Raw genomic sequence first — 15,198 nt, 5'->3', positions numbered from 1 at the left:
CTTTTGTCTTAAAACCTGGATAGAGTAAAATTAAATACAAAAAATGTCTCGTTTGAATGCTCCTGAAGTCTCCATAGTTGCAGAGAGCAGTGGTTAATGCAGGGCTAATGTGTGTATTGTAGAAAGGTAGCTGATCTACTGATTGGAAGTTTGAGCAGTAGGATATATAAGATCTGTTTGCAACTGTTCTCCAGAGCAGCAGTTATCTTGGTGCAGATTTCTTCAAACAAACATCAGGTGACTTTGGAGACACATGTTGGATATTTCAAGTGGTCGTCTGGTAACAGAGCCAGTCAGAAACATGCAGTCAGCCTCTGATCCTACTACTGCTTTCTGTGTATCTCAGTCAACACCCTTGTGACAAGAAAGTAGAAGAGTGGAAGGTGGCTCTGGCCAGCTGGTGAAGAAAGGGAATCCTGTTTCTGTAGGAATCTTGACTGTTTGAGCAGCCTCATATATGGTTCATGTCATTGCAGGTGGAGCAGTTCTGGAGGTTCTACAGTCACATGGTACGTCCTGGGGACCTGACAGGCCATAGTGACTTCCATCTTTTCAAAGAAGGGATCAAACCTATGTGGGAGGTGAGTTGGAGCTTTCATTTCTGCCTTGATATTTTCCCAGAGCATTCTGGAGGGAGTCTTCTATAGTGAAGGGACTCTTGTCATTAAGCAGCACTCCAGGCTTCTCTTGAGTGCAGTCCTTTCTTCTGGGTTTCCTGTAAACTTGTCAACAGTACTCTCCCATGTAACTAGCAGTCCTGTGACTGCTTTGCTGGCAGAGAGGGAAGGTGGAGATAGTTCCTAGCTGCACCCCGCACAGGTAGCAGAACTGCCTTTGCCTGTAGGTCCAGAGGCTTTCGGGGCCCTGTTACCTGGAGCCAAAGAAAGAGGGGACCCCAGCTAAGCTCTGTGCTTCCTGACAGCCCTTTATTATAACTTTGACTGGTGACAGCAGTGTGGGGCTTTCCTCTAGAAGGGCTGGACCTCTGTAAGTGGAATTCAGCAGAGTTTATAAGAAACTGTTTCTCCTTTTTTCCAGGCAAGGAAGGAAGAGGTAGATATGGTTAAAAGCCTACATCTGTGCATAGAGCTGCAGACAGAAAGATGATTTAGCCCTTAATTTGCCTTTTGTTTTTTTCCCAGGGCACCTAGTTTGCTTCTGTTCATTCCTATCCAAACCTGTTTAAAAAAAGAAAAGTCTTTGCCAAACAAATCATTTTTCCAGTTCCTGGCTTGCTTCCAGCAATGACCAGTACCATCCACAATATGAGGATTTTATGTATTGCTCTGAAGTACCTAATTATGCTGCTTGGTCCTGAGAAATTTATATGTGACCCTAGTTGGCAATTATTCTAAGCAAGGTGTTTTATAGCCAGTTACTGCAAATACAATTTATATAAAACGTTTAACCCTCTTTGGGCTCCTCATGAGCTGCTCTGGTAGTGTGGACTCTGTGGCTGACAAAAGTTAATGATTCCAGAATTTCCGTAAAGCATTTCTCTGTAGCTGTTTTAAGATAGAGGTGGAGAGATTCTTTGGTTTTGCTTCTGACCCCACTCCCTTTTCGTATTTATAGAAAAGGCTCTGGGATCTTGCTGCTGGCCTTCTCTTTGCTGCTTGCTTTGTAGGGCTTTGTTTATGCTCCTTTCTCTTCCAGACTAATCCTTACTTACTGTCATTCTTATAGGCACTTACATGCTTGTATGTAGCTCTGGTCTTTTTTCTGGATCCATCTGTGCTGTTTCTGGGTGAAGTGAGAAGCAGTAAGCATAGTGTTCCCTGGTGATTTACTGGGCTGCAGATCATTATTATTCTGGTAAAGGGAAATCAAATGCTTGACTGAACCAAAGCTTCTTTAACCTGAAAGAAAACAATAACCATAAAACACACCATACAGCATCTGCCTCCAATCCCTGTTCTCTTTCTAGCCTTGAACCTGCTTAAACCACCTTTGAAATATTTTGAGCAATACCATTTCTATTCTGCCTCCCCTTAGTCACTCTGGAAAGTTTGAGGAGTTAAACCCAACTGCCTGCTTAAAGGCTGTAGCCTAGACAGCTTAATTCTTGGAGTGTGATGTTCACAACTTGGAAAACAAGGACACTGAATCAGAAAATAGTTTGCATCTCATGGGAATATATCACATTCCTAGAACTTGTGTTGATTTGGATTCTTCACTATGCATGTGGCTGCTGACATGCTTTGAGGCTTATCCCAAGCTGATGCCTTCCACTTTCAATATAGGCTTTAGCACATACCTGAAAAATAGGGGTCTGGTGAATGCTGCTGTTAGGCTGGCACTTTCATGTTTGCCCAGGATTGCTCTGTTAGCACTTGCTGCCTCTGAGAGCACACAAATGGTTAGTTTTATCTCAGCCCAAGAGAAGCTGTAAGGCTAAAAGTTTGTTTCTTTAAGAAGGGTTGAGCTGCCTTACCTAGCGTCTTCAAGGTGTGTCCCAGCTTGGCAGAGGGGGTGGCTGGAGATTTGGCCAGAGATGTCCTGTGTTGTGCAGTCTCTTCTGAGTTATCCTTTGTTCTTCTCTATTTCTGTCCTAGACCTGTCTTCCCTTTTCCTTCCTGGCTGCCATCTCTTTGATTTGTTTCTACCTCTTTGGCTTTGGCTTTGGATGGAATTTGATCCCCTCTTGCCTTGTAAGATTGTCCAGCTACAGTGCTGTACAAGAGAAAGTCACAGCATTCTGCACAGAGGAGCTGCTGTTTGACATAGGTGTGCATCCTGTGAAGCGGGGGAGTCTTGGCAGTTTTCAGCTCTTTTTCAGGTGCAATATATGGAATTACAATATCGAGGTGCTTATGGGTGCTTAGCATAAATATTTTCTTCACCCTCTCTCCTCATTGTGGTTATTTCCCTGGGTCACCACAGTCTGCAACAAACATGCAGCTGTATGATGTGTGATAATATCAGTGATTCCTAGAGAGTGGCCTGGTCCTTTCTGGGTTAACACAACTTATGAGCCTGCTCTGCAAATGTGGAAGGAAAGGGTTTATCAACTTTTTTGCTTGCTTTTAACTATAACTTCACTAACTCCCTCCCTTCCATGCTCGTGATGAGTGTTTTTTCCTGGTTTACAAGCAGAACTACATATACAGGGAACTTGTCAAAGGGAGAGTCAGTCTTGCATTTAGGAATAGTTTTAGGGTCATTGTCTCTGATTCTGTATGCAGATTGGTAGGCTACTGTTAGTGTTTGCTAGTGGGATTAAAAAAACCACTAGAGCTCAAGTCTTCAGTGCACAGAGGTTCGTCTGGAATGCAGAGTCATTGTTCCAAATACTTCATATTCAAAGTAAATGGTATACCTCTGTCTCTGTTTTTATGGGGGAAAAGTGAAATGCTTTCGCTTGAAAATACCTCCACTCTGTCCCTTGCCCCACCCAATCAATATCTGCTCCTGTCTGTGGCTATGCTGTCTTCCGGGAAGCAGAAAAATAGCTGGAAGAAAACAAATTGATTTTTTTTTTTTGCTGCTCTTCCTAGGATGATGCCAACAAAAATGGTGGTAAATGGATTATCCGCTTGCGAAAGGGCTTAGCGTCACGATGCTGGGAGAATCTCATTTTGGCAATGCTGGGAGAACAGTTCATGGTGGGGGAAGAAATCTGTGGGGCAGTCGTCTCTGTCCGATTCCAGGTAAGCACTTCTGAGAAGTGGCATGTACTTCCATTTGGCGGGGCTACCAAAAATACCATCTGCTTACCCTTCATGTGCTATTCTGTAGGAGGATATTATCTCAATATGGAACAAGACAGCCAGCGACCAAGCCACGACAGCCCGGATACGCGACACTTTACGAAGAGTGCTCAACCTACCTCCCAACACCATCATGGAATATAAAACACACACCGATAGCATCAAGTACGTGTGGTGGTAGGGGGAGGGCCTGCTGCTGGTTGCATGCGTGCTTGAGCAATTTAATGCAGATCACAGGAATTGAAAGAAGTGCTAGTGTGCGTTAGGGCTGTTCACTGCGAATAATAATACGTACAGCAGCATTTATTGCTACTGCTCTCTGAAAGCCAAATATCTGTGTCATTATCGTGGTGCTGTTAGGGATGTTTGGTTCTAACAGTAAAACCTTACTTTGAACTATATAGTCCAGGGTGCTTTTAGCAATCCACCCAGCCTGTCACTGGGAGATGGGCAGCCCAGTGTGGGACTGTGACTCGATGTATTCAAAGACAAGATTGCAGTGGGGGGGGACAAGATAATTTGAATAAATAGATATTCTGGGGAATAAAGTGCGGAAGCTAACAGGGATTTATAGTGCCATTAGACTTATAAATGGTCTTGGGAAAGTGCTGCGTGAATTTACAGTGCTGTACAAATGATTTCTAATCATAATAAATGTCATATATTAAGTCTTCCAGGCCCTGGTGACAGAGGCTCTTTAACAAGACTAGAAGATCACGGTGCACAGAGAGGACAGCTGTATTTTTAAATAAACCTATTATAGCTTACCATACCAAGCCATTCAGGGTGACTTTTATATTCCACAAAGTGACAAAAGATTGTTTATATTGGTATTAGTTAGAGGTGAATAATGTATTTTTTCCTTTCGTTTTTCTTAGATGTATTATAAACCAATGCACCGATTAGTAAATACGTATTAAAGTATATTTGGTTAAATTAACACTTGAAAAGGTGTACCCAGAAAAAGAGGTGAAAAAATTTAAGACACTGATAGAGCAGTGATCTTGCCAATGTAGCTCAATCACGGTACAAGTACCTTTCGTGACTTCCATTATGCTAGTTTGTCCTCTCCACATAATGATTCTGCCATCAGTGTGCTGTCAAACAGTTTTGGGATCAGCCCTGATTTTAGCAGACAGCTAGCTTCCAGTTGTAACCAGTTTTGAGTGTGGGTCACAAGATGCAGAGGTCTTGTTTAACTGCCTGTAGGCACCCAGTGTTCATGTGGCCCTCCCTCCGTCCTGTGTGTGTTGAGAAGGAGGTGATTCTTTTTACGATTTTGCCGGTAACATTTTTCGTGCACTGTTTGCCAGGAGAGGGCACTATCGGCTCTCTGTCCATCTTACGAGATAGCAAAGTGCTCATGTGGACACAGAACAGGGTATTTTACTCCTGTTCAGCAGTAGCAGACTGTGGTGATGTGGCTTTGTGGTGAGAGGAAGGAGGTGTTTGACTTCTCTCAGTCTCTGTAGTGAAAGCTGTATACTGAGCCAGCTGTCCTAAGCTGTGGTGGTGGTTTGTATAACGAGTTTAGAATGAAAATGATGTGTACTTTCCCTTATAAGCTGTAGCCACCAGCACCTCCTAGTGCAGAGAATGTTGTTATAGTGATGTTTGTAACTGTTCTTGCTCTGACAGCTGTCAGTCCTTGAGTGATGGTGCATCCAATATTGTGGTCAAAAGTTTCATTTTGTGCTGCTGATGTATGGTGCAAAGTGAACTTGTCCAAGAATAGCAGGTGTTTGAGGAATCAAGTTTAGTAGCTCAGACTACAGCTGGGAGCAGTTCTTAAATGGAAGCGAACTGGCTTGTCTTCTGCTTATTCTTCTGTGGGTAGGAGGGGTAGTCAGAAGTTGGTTTGGTGGTGCCCTAGTGACGTAGATCTAAGCAATTAACCTTCTGCCATGTAGGGGATCAGAAGAGCCTTTTCCCCCGCCATTGCCTCGCTTGAGCTGCAGCAGTCTGATTGCAGTGCAGTCCTCCATCTCCTTCTAATGGCACTGGTGTAAATTCAGACCAGAACTGCTTGTCAGTGGAATTGCTGCGTGGACCGACTGCTTGCGCCTTTCTTGCCTCATGCCAGCAGGCAGCAAGTGGCAGCAGCTGCAGAGAGGTGACAGTGCCTGCTTTGTTGACAGAGAACAGGACAGCCCCAGCTATCAGTCTAACTCTGCTTGGCTATGCTTCATATCGTTATCGTCACTAATGAAGAATCTCTTGTGTAACTAGTTCTATCCTCCATAAAGTCTGGCTCCTTTTCCTCACCCATCTATCAAGCCCTGTTGAAATACTGTCCATCATGAATAAACTCCACTTATGCTGTGCATGTACCATGTGATTTATAGCTCGGGAGGGCTTTCCAGCCAGAACTCCATATTCACACTCTGACTGTGTTTTATGAAAGGCTCTAATGGAAGAGCTGGGCTGTAGGCTTTGTCAAAGCTGCCTTTCTAGGGGGGCTCATGGCATTTTTCATTTGTATGGGCTGCATCTCTCCACTAGAGCTCTGCTCATGTGCAGGGTTTGATTGGCATTGATTGTGCTTCAGGGAAGGGAGCATGCTTAGCAAGAAAAGAACAGGCGTTTCTCAAAACCTTGACTTCTAGGTAGTGAATTGACCTGGATTAGCTTTTGACACACTGTAAATGAACACTTCTGTTGAAATTGCTAGCATGCCCCTCACTGTGGAGCCTGAGCCCTGTGTTTCAGGTTTTATATATTCCTTTTGTGATGATGCATTTTGTATTAAATCATTTTTAGACACCATTTTTCATGTGTTGCCAGTGAGGCTGCAGCCCCTTTGTTTCAGAAAGCGGTGGTGCTGCCAAGCTGCATTTGCAAAGTATCTGTTGCTTCACAGCTATTTCAGGGAGCTGTTCTGCATTCTATCCTTTCTGCTCTCAGTGGTGGGGCTTGTGCATTTAGCTAGATAAGATCTTTCATTGCAATTTTCCAGTGTTTGTCCTTTTTCTTGCTTGTGATACTGACAAGCTGCTAAATCCTAGTGAGTGGAAGGGTCAGCCTAGTGTGTATTAATTTCCAATCTTGCTAGGAGAGCTAGAACAATCTCTTGGACTCTCTTTAGTTCCAGGGGATTTATAGTACTTTAGACTTCATGGTGCTGAGCACCTGAAAAGAACATATGTGACATTTTGTGGGCTACCTTGTTTCAGCAGTTGGAGAGAAATCACTTCTCTTTGTTCCCTCAGAGGTGAACTGAGAGAGGTGCACTTGGATGTAGTGGACCACTTAATAGGTTCTGTTCATCAGTGTTAACCTTGGATGTGACATGGTCTAGCAGTGACAGTAGGTTATGGACAGTGGCACTCCCTGTGGTTTGGAAATAAGATTAAAAAAAAACTCAAAACAGAAAGACCTCTTACTTTTGCTAGTTTAGAAGGTGCACTGTGCTTTTAGCAGAATATTGGTAGTCACAGCCTGGTCTTGTTTCAGTGAAGAGTGTGAAAATATTCAGGTATCTTTAGCAAGTGAATGTGCAGTTGGGAGAGGGGTGGGGGGGAAGCAATCACTGTAAAGTTTGGTTTTTATTCTTTTTTTTGAGTGTTGCAGCATGAAGTGCTTGCCTGTCTTGCATACAATACACCTTTGCCCTGCATTCAGAGCTCTTGCCTGCAGCACCATGCAGGAATCCCAGGCAAATTCAGCATTGTTTCAGAGGCCAGGAGAGAGCAGACTTGTGGCCATACAGCAGGCTGCCACTGTGCGGGCTGGTCCGGAAATGTTTTGGATGCTGTGTGACTTAATGGATTGTCCTGTCAGCTCTAAAGCATGGCTGCTTTTTCTGAAAACAAAGCTTCCGTTATTTGTAAGAGCTTGCTGCAGTGAGAGCTGAGCAGGGTATAAAACTATCCTTTCCTTTTAAAGTCACCACTGATAACTAATGGGATGGCTCAAATAAATGGGAAGAGCAGTTGATCTTAATAGGGCTGGCACTGGGTTCATTTCACAGCAGGCAGTTGGAGGAAATGGCCTCAGACTGTATTTTAGCTATGAAACAAGCAGATACCCGATGGAGGATGTAAGGGTATGTGCTATAAGAAGTCTGCGGGGCAAGGTTCTTGCGAGAAAAAAGTGAGAAATGTTAAAAAGTGGGGACTGAGGAAGAGAAATCCCCATGGAAGTGATGGGTGGTGGGCAAGATGGTAAGTGTATGTGAGACAGTAAGCTGGTGTTTGGGTGCTTGTGAGAAGTCTCTGTTCCTTTACATCAGAGTTCAGCTAATTCTGTAATTGTTCTGTTTTTGTAGCCCTGCTTCCCATTTGCTTGCTAATTTCCAAAACCTTAGGAGAACTAAGTGATGCTGTCCTAGCTGTCATTTTTGGTTTTGACTGTATCTCAGATGGCATGGGCAGGGTTAACCTGATCTAAAGTTAGGCAATTTGGAAATGAGGCCCATACACATTGATGCCTGTCAGTGGAAGGCAGATTGCCTTGGGTGTTGTCATCTTTAGAGAGCTGCATCGTTTCACCTTCAGTCCTCAAGTCTGAGAGCAGGAATAAGAGCTAAAGAAGAATGGTGAGGTTCCAGATCTGATAGCTGTCCTCTTCTCCTGAGTCTCTGCAACACTGGCTTAATTCATTTAACACTCCATTCTCCAATTCCAGTAATATTTCCAGGTGCTGCAAGTCTAAGAGCACTTCTGTAGACCTGGGCTTTGAAATCATGGATTTATTGATTGTCCTCCGTCACCGTAGATGTATGCTTTATTCAGAAGTGCCCATGACTTTGTAAAAGGTTTTCTTATCTTGGTAGCCCATCCCTTACCAAAGGAAGTGACTGTAACATATTTATTTCATATTTCTTTTCAGTTCAGATGTGTTCATTTCAAAGTCACGGTGGCTTCCTTATTTGCTTTTTCCTCAGATACTGCCAGATATGTGAAAGAATTATTTCAGGATAGAAGAATATCCTAGATTTTTTTTCACGCTATTAGTTTTCAGGCCTGTCACAAAGTGTCTCTGAAGAAATCCCAAACACTCTGGTAGAACATGAGGAGCACTCAGGAAGAGGCTGTGCTCCTCTGGACACCATACCTGCAGAGTGTAACGAGTGTTCAGCGTCCTGGGAGACGGCATGCAGGCCGGCAGAAGGGACAGACGACAGACCTTGGTGACTGTTGTGAGGGTAGCATGCACTGTGAGCTCTTGGTCTTCTTTTGTAGCTGGGTAAGGCAATGGTAAGGAGGCAGGACTGCACAGGGAAGTACTGAAGGGGAACTGCTAGGATTTAAAGATTGAGAGATTGAGCGTGCTTGGAGAAAACAGCAAGTGCTGCTTGCACAATGATGATTTGGAAAGCCACTTGAAGTGGATGTGGTTGCTCTTCCTCTTTTTGCTGGGGTCTTTCATAGTGGCTCCTTTTTGCCTTTTTTTTTTTTTTCAATCCCAGTTTACTTGATGGGATTAAAGCGAGCCCTGCCTGGGTCCTGACCCTGGGCAGGGGGGGTAAGGTGGGAAGTTTGAGCAGTTGTGGGGTAGGAATGAGTGTGGAAGGACAGCTCTAACTGGCTTTATTTAGCCTACTAATGTTTCCATTTCCCATCTGTTATCTGGGAATAACCCAAGTGTTGGGGATCAATTCACTGACTATCTGATCTCTGCGCAGACAGTATAGCATTAAGGTACTAAAAATGTCTATACATAAAAATAACCTCTTAGACTGTCTGGCACTGTGCCTTTGGCACATCACGGGTCATAAAATTCTGCCAGACAAATTTAACTGGCAGCCTTGTTCAGTTCGAAATGGAGAGCAGTTTGCTCTGCTAGCATAGTTTAGGTACATTAGGGCAGACACATCCTGGTGGATTTTTTCAGTCAAGTCAGCAGATAGTTGAAGTAATTAGGACTATAATATGTATGAGGGTCTTGGCTTAAAAATTCTTGGCTAGAAGAGCTTTTTCTCTATGTCTGTGAGAAGGACTTGGCAGCTGAAGGACTATGTGTGTGATGTTATTGGATGTTGGAACAGGGAACTCCTTGGTTTGAAAGGGGTAATAAATTATTGACTGCGTTGACAAATAATCTGCCCTTGCGTCCTTTCTGCAGAGAACAGAAGTTACAAGTCTGGGGGGAACTGCTGGAGGGGAAAGAGAAAAGATGTGCTTATGGGGGATAGAAGTGTGGTAGAAATATATGGTATGGGAGGTTGGAGGGGAGGCATGAAGGCAGAGACTTTCTGACAAGGCTGGAGATTTGCACAGCTTTACAAACTGTATTCAGCAGCTTAAGAGGGCTTCAGATCGAGAGCTTCTCTCTCCCCAACCTTACTTTGGAGGGAGGCAGCTGTACCCACAGTGTCTGGTACCATGAGCTGACTGGGTGAAATGGGTAGTTTCCCTTTCTCCAGAAGATTTTTGTGGCCCTGAAGGGTGCTGTGTCTCAGGAGACTTGCTGGGAAGAGTTCCCATGTAGGGCCTTCTGTGCTGTTGCCTTACTTGTGGGGTTTCTCTCCTCCAAGCAGCAAACAGCTGTACATCAAGCTGAACTGCAGATCTGTCCTGGTATACTAATGCACCATAGCATTATGTCCTGTGTGCTGTGCTATTGCATCTGCAACACCCTTTGCTGTCTTTCTCCATCCTGTTCCCTTTGGTTTCAAGGGGTCATGACTGAGGGTCAGCTAGAGATACCATGTAGCTTTGGGACTCCCCTGAGTGTTACTTTTCCATCCTAGTCAAGGTGAGGAGGGTTTTAAGTTACCATGGATGGAGGGGGATTGAGGAGAAAACCTAGCCAGTCATAGCTAGGGTTTCTTTTAGACAAGCTGATCATCTTGGTAGCCCACAGGAGCCAGTGCCTTGGGGGCTATAGAGATTTAATTGCTTCTCGGGAGTTTTGTCAAATCAGTTTTAAACTGGGAAGAACTGGAGTGTTTTGCCCCTCACCAAACTTGTACTGGTGATGCTGAAGTCAATGATTTTAGGATTTCACCTTCAGTGCTTTCAAAAGAGGGATCTGCTGCCCTGTGGTCTGGGAAGGCAGTGTCACAAATTCCAAGCTCTATACCTGAGTGTCAAGCTTCTTGCTTGTGTCCTCTTTGTTGGTTTTCCAAGAAGACCGCCTGTGTGTGGTGTACAGACTTCCGGAGTGCAGTGACAGGCTCTCTGCCAATATTCTGTGTTTATTTGATCTATGACTCTGCTGGGAAAGGGCATACGACACCTGAGAGGTTTTTGCAAATGCTGATTGAGAGCTTGACTCTGAGGCTCAAGTAGGAGCCAGGCTGGTGATCTGGTTTTGGCACAGATGCAGAGTAATACAGGATTTCCGTTTCTGGACTTTCCTGTTGTGTTGCAGTGGCCTGATGAGGCAATGCAGGAACAAGATGTGAGGGAGCTGCTAGGTACCAGCAACAAAATCTGCAGGGGTGATCTGGGTTTGACTGACCTGGGTTCCCTTTAAGGTTCCTCCAATTCCATGGGGCTCTTTGGGTGCAGTAGATGGCTTGGCATGTGTTGTAGGCACCAGCACTGTTTTGCTGGGCATGGAAAGCTATGAGGTTCTTTGATGTTTCAGATCCCAGAAGATAATAGTCATGCTCATATTAACCTTGGCATCTTTTCCCTGAGAGGGCTTTCAGTATGCTGCCTCTGTAAAACAGACAGCAATTTTTCAGTCTGCTAGCTTCACCCATCACTAACATTCTGCACCAGGGAATGCAGCGTTAGGCCTGTCCCTCTAACTTATTTGAAAACATTTTCATTTCAGATAGCTGTAATGTTTTTACTGGGTCGTCATTAACAGTGCAGGTGTACAATAGGAAATGAGACTCTGTAATGAGAATTGGATTCTGCTGCTGATCGAAGAATTTTGTAATAACTAAGCTGTGTGGCATTAAAAGAAGCCCCTTTTGGGGGGATTACTGAATACACAGGTATCTGGTGGAGCACAAGGCCAATAATTGGCTGAGTTTAACCAGCCAAGGAATGTGATAATCCTGCAGAAAAGACGTAACATCAGCTATTTTATTAGCAATAGGAAATGGATATTCCATTTGTGACTGGGAAGGTCATACCTGTCTCTGGGTATTAATGTGGCTACATCACCAGCAGCCAGTGGGAACACTTCATGTCTGTGCAGAACGTTAAAGCTGCCTTGCGCTGTCAGATGTTTGGCTGGATTTTAAGGATGCTTCTATCCACCAGGGTTATCAGAGAATATTGCCTTGCTCTCTGAAGGCAAGTGCCTTTCAAACACCATTGAATGTTTCTGCTCTTGTTAAAAGTTAAGAAGCCTTTGATCTGAAGTGCTGGTTTTTTTCTTTTTTTTTGTTTGTTTTTTTTTTTTCCCTCTGGCTTGCCAGGGCCTGGGAGGAGTTTCATGGCCTGGTGAACAGCAGTGGCCGCTGATCCAACGCTCCCCCTCCCTCTGTCACACCCAGGGTAGGGCCTCATCTTTCTTCCTATGTGACTTCGTGGCATACCTCTCAGCTTCCAACCGTCTTCTCATGGGCTGGTACATTCTCTTGCCTTTGGGCCTGGTGGTGGGCCCATTCTGATATTGGCTCTTTCTGAAAAGTAAAAACGATTTATTATTCTTTTAATTTTTTTTTTCCCAAATACCAACATTCACTATGGTCTCCATTCATGCAGCATTTTCTGCTGTTTTGGTGCTGTGTGCTATTGTGCCAAAGTGCCCTTCCTCTGTGCAAAGCACTTGTATCCCAGACCTGGTCCCAGGAGGCTGAGAGGTATGTCTTCAGCTTGGGTCTGTTGTCTAGGGTTAACTGTAAGCAGATATGGAGTGGTAAATGAATGCTAAGCACATCTATGTGGTAGACACAGAGAGAGGTGCCTGGAGCTTGGAATACGTGCCTTTGCTCTTGACAGTGGTTTGGAGCAGAATAAATTAGTCTGTCAATAAAAGCTTGTTCCGGAAGGACACACAGTAGCTACTGTATATAGAAAAAATAATGCTGTGGCTAATGAGATGAAACCACCCGCTACTTCTGGTAGTGGCACCCAACCATGGGCAGAGAAAATAGCCAAGGTGAGCTCAAGGCTGTTGAGAGCCTCGCAGCTCACATTGTTTTTTCCCCTCAAGTGCCTACTTCCGTGACTGCAGGCCCTCTCTTTAAAAAGGGCTAGCAGGAGGCCTGGCAATGCGAGTTGTGTTTGATTGTAGCCAAGTGGGATTGCACTGCTGAGTGCCAGAGCAAAAGAACCCATTGGAAGGAAGCATTACATTGCCTAGTTCCCACCCCATGGTGGTAGGTAGCTGCTCCAACACAGCTAAGCACTGAGGGGCCACTGTGGATCCCAAAACTTCCTCCACAGCTTTGGGCAAGCAATGTTATCATAGTTTGGAATTGTGTGAAAATAATATCTGTCTTTCCTCACATGTTTGGCTTTTTGTGAGCATAAATGGCTACAAAATGTTACACAGGTATCTAGTAGTGTTGTTATTGTTAGATGACATTCAAGTGACCTTCCAGAAGAGGAAACCAGCTCACTTTGTGAAATGCTGGTTTCAGAAGGCAGTAAATGTGCCAAGTGTATCAGAAAACAGTGAGAGAGTTGATTTAGCTGTCAACTGCATTGGGTTTACCTGTGCTGAGCTGGGAGAGTAGAGATGAGCAGAGGGCCTGTGGCACCCCAACAAAGGCGAAAGGAAAAGTATGGAAACCTGTCCAAGAAAGAGCTAACTGAGGTGTGCCATCCTCCTGAGATAGGTGGCATGGGTGAAAGTACAGTAAAGGATAGAAAGCCAAACCATTGTTGCAAATTAACCAGAATCCAGTTAATGAATCCTGAATCATGTTCCCAAATGGCAGCACAGCCTATTTTGCTGGCAAGTGCAAAGGTAAACCCCAGTCTTATGCAGATGGCCTCCAGCATGGTTTTTGCTATCATTTCATAGCAGAGTAACTTGTTTAACTCTCTAAAGAGTGGTTTTTTTTACTTCCTTCTGTTCCTCCAGCCTGCCTGCTTGGAGGTGCTCCAGCATGCACTGTGCTGTGATGTTAAAGCTACTGTGCAGCTCTTAGCAGCACACCATGCTAGCTCAAGGGTTTAAGCAGGATTTTACCGTCCTGCAGAGCATCTCGCTTTTGAAGCCACTCTCTTTGCTCTTCAACACAGCTCTGCCAATTTGGTGTGATACGTGCTGGGGTATCCCTAGGTATTTGGTTTGGGTAACTTACTGCCTGTCCCTGTTACAGGAACACTGCCAAACCTATCCTTGGAAAATAATTATCTCATTTATTTCCATTTGAGTTTAAAACCCACACCACCTTTCCATTAATGTGTAAATATGCTTTGCCTGTTGCTGCTGCTCAAACGCTAGCAGTAAGCATTAACACAGATTTCTGTAACCTGCCCCATCTTCAATTGCTGCCATGTGCTGCAAGACTATACAAATGAAGGTTGTGGACCAGCAATCCCTTCTTTGTTGGTAGCCTTTGTGACTCACATGGCTGTACTCATGCGGGTAAAAGCTGCTGAAGAGACTCTTCTACTTAAACATGAGGGAAATGTCCTTTTCAGATTAAATATTCTTATAAGGTAGAGACCAGAAAGCTAAACTTGTTGACAGCATGACAAAAGGAGCCTAAATATGAGGGACAGAGGCAGGAGGAGGTTGGACTGATGGCATATTTGTGCTTCAAGCAGAATCCCTGAAGACAAATGTTTGGGAAGCAAGAGATCTTGCTGTTTAAACACCAGAATCTGTCAGGGAGGTTTCCAGAGTCTATCATCTGCTTTGGTCACAGGAGCCGACACTTTTTTTCACCCTTTTTTTTTTTTCCCCTTCCCAACGAGCAGGGATGAACCAGCATCTCCCTGTATTAAGTGTTCTGGAGCAGCAGGTTGATTTACATGAAAAGTCTCTAGTTAGAAAGCGGATCTGCTTAGTAGGTTTAAAGTGCACTGATTTTGAGCCACATGCTGGGATGGCAACCTTGGTAGCCATGGTGGGTGGAATGGGAGGGGTGCTGTGACCTAAAGGAATGCACACCTTTAACCTCTTTCTTCGCTCTGTTTTCCAGGGATAACTCAAGCTTTCGAAACACAAAAATCACATTGTGAGAACAAGAGTTGGCATTCAGCTCCTTTCTCCGTGTTGAAAGCACTGAGAGGTCTCCACCAGTGCCCTCCGACCTCTGAAGGGACTCATGGGCCACTCTCGCACACTCCTCCTTGGAGGAAGGATCCATCTGAAGCCCTCCAGCAGCGGTGACAATAGAGGCCGATTTTGTCATACACAAACTTTTTTTTAGCAGTGGGGCGGGAGGCCAACCTTTCAATTAGCAGTGTGCCCTTGGGGCCGCATCTTGCACCACTTTCCTCTCTTTCTCTACATGGCATGCAGGATCTCTGGGATTCTGCCACAACGTCAGAGCCTTCTGCTAAGGGATACCAGTATTACAAATCTCTCTGCAGCTGGGAGAGTTTCCCAGTTGAGAGTCAGCCCTGTGGTTTTCAAATGCCCCCTTTCAGCTCTGCCAATAAATTATTGGGTCTCTTTA

General features: G+C 44.6%; 1 protein-coding gene across 4 annotated transcripts in view; it reads left to right on the top strand.

Moving 5' to 3' along the window:
- EIF4E2 (eukaryotic translation initiation factor 4E family member 2) overlaps positions 1–15,198 on the top strand; it is a 19,077-nt gene extending 3,879 nt beyond the window's left edge. The window contains exons 4-8 of one of the 4 annotated variants that reach the window (XM_065674372.1): positions 477–581; positions 3,498–3,650; positions 3,739–3,875; positions 12,034–12,112; positions 14,719–15,198. In XM_065674372.1, coding sequence (XP_065530444.1) covers positions 477–581; positions 3,498–3,650; positions 3,739–3,875; positions 12,034–12,079 — 441 coding nt within the window. In that variant the 3' untranslated portion in view covers positions 12,080–12,112; positions 14,719–15,198. Of the gene's footprint in view, positions 1–476; positions 582–3,497; positions 3,651–3,738; positions 3,876–4,379; positions 4,559–12,033; positions 12,113–14,718 lie in introns of those variants that run through there. The other 3 variants (XM_065674373.1, XM_065674371.1, XM_065674370.1) reach the window with 3 other exon arrangements.

This window comes from Lathamus discolor, chromosome 3 (genome assembly GCF_037157495.1).
Source record: "Lathamus discolor isolate bLatDis1 chromosome 3, bLatDis1.hap1, whole genome shotgun sequence".
NCBI classification, from domain to species: Eukaryota; Metazoa; Chordata; class Aves; order Psittaciformes; family Psittacidae; genus Lathamus; species Lathamus discolor.
Note: the sequence above shows the minus strand (reverse complement) of the source record. Positions and strands in the feature narration are given on the sequence as shown.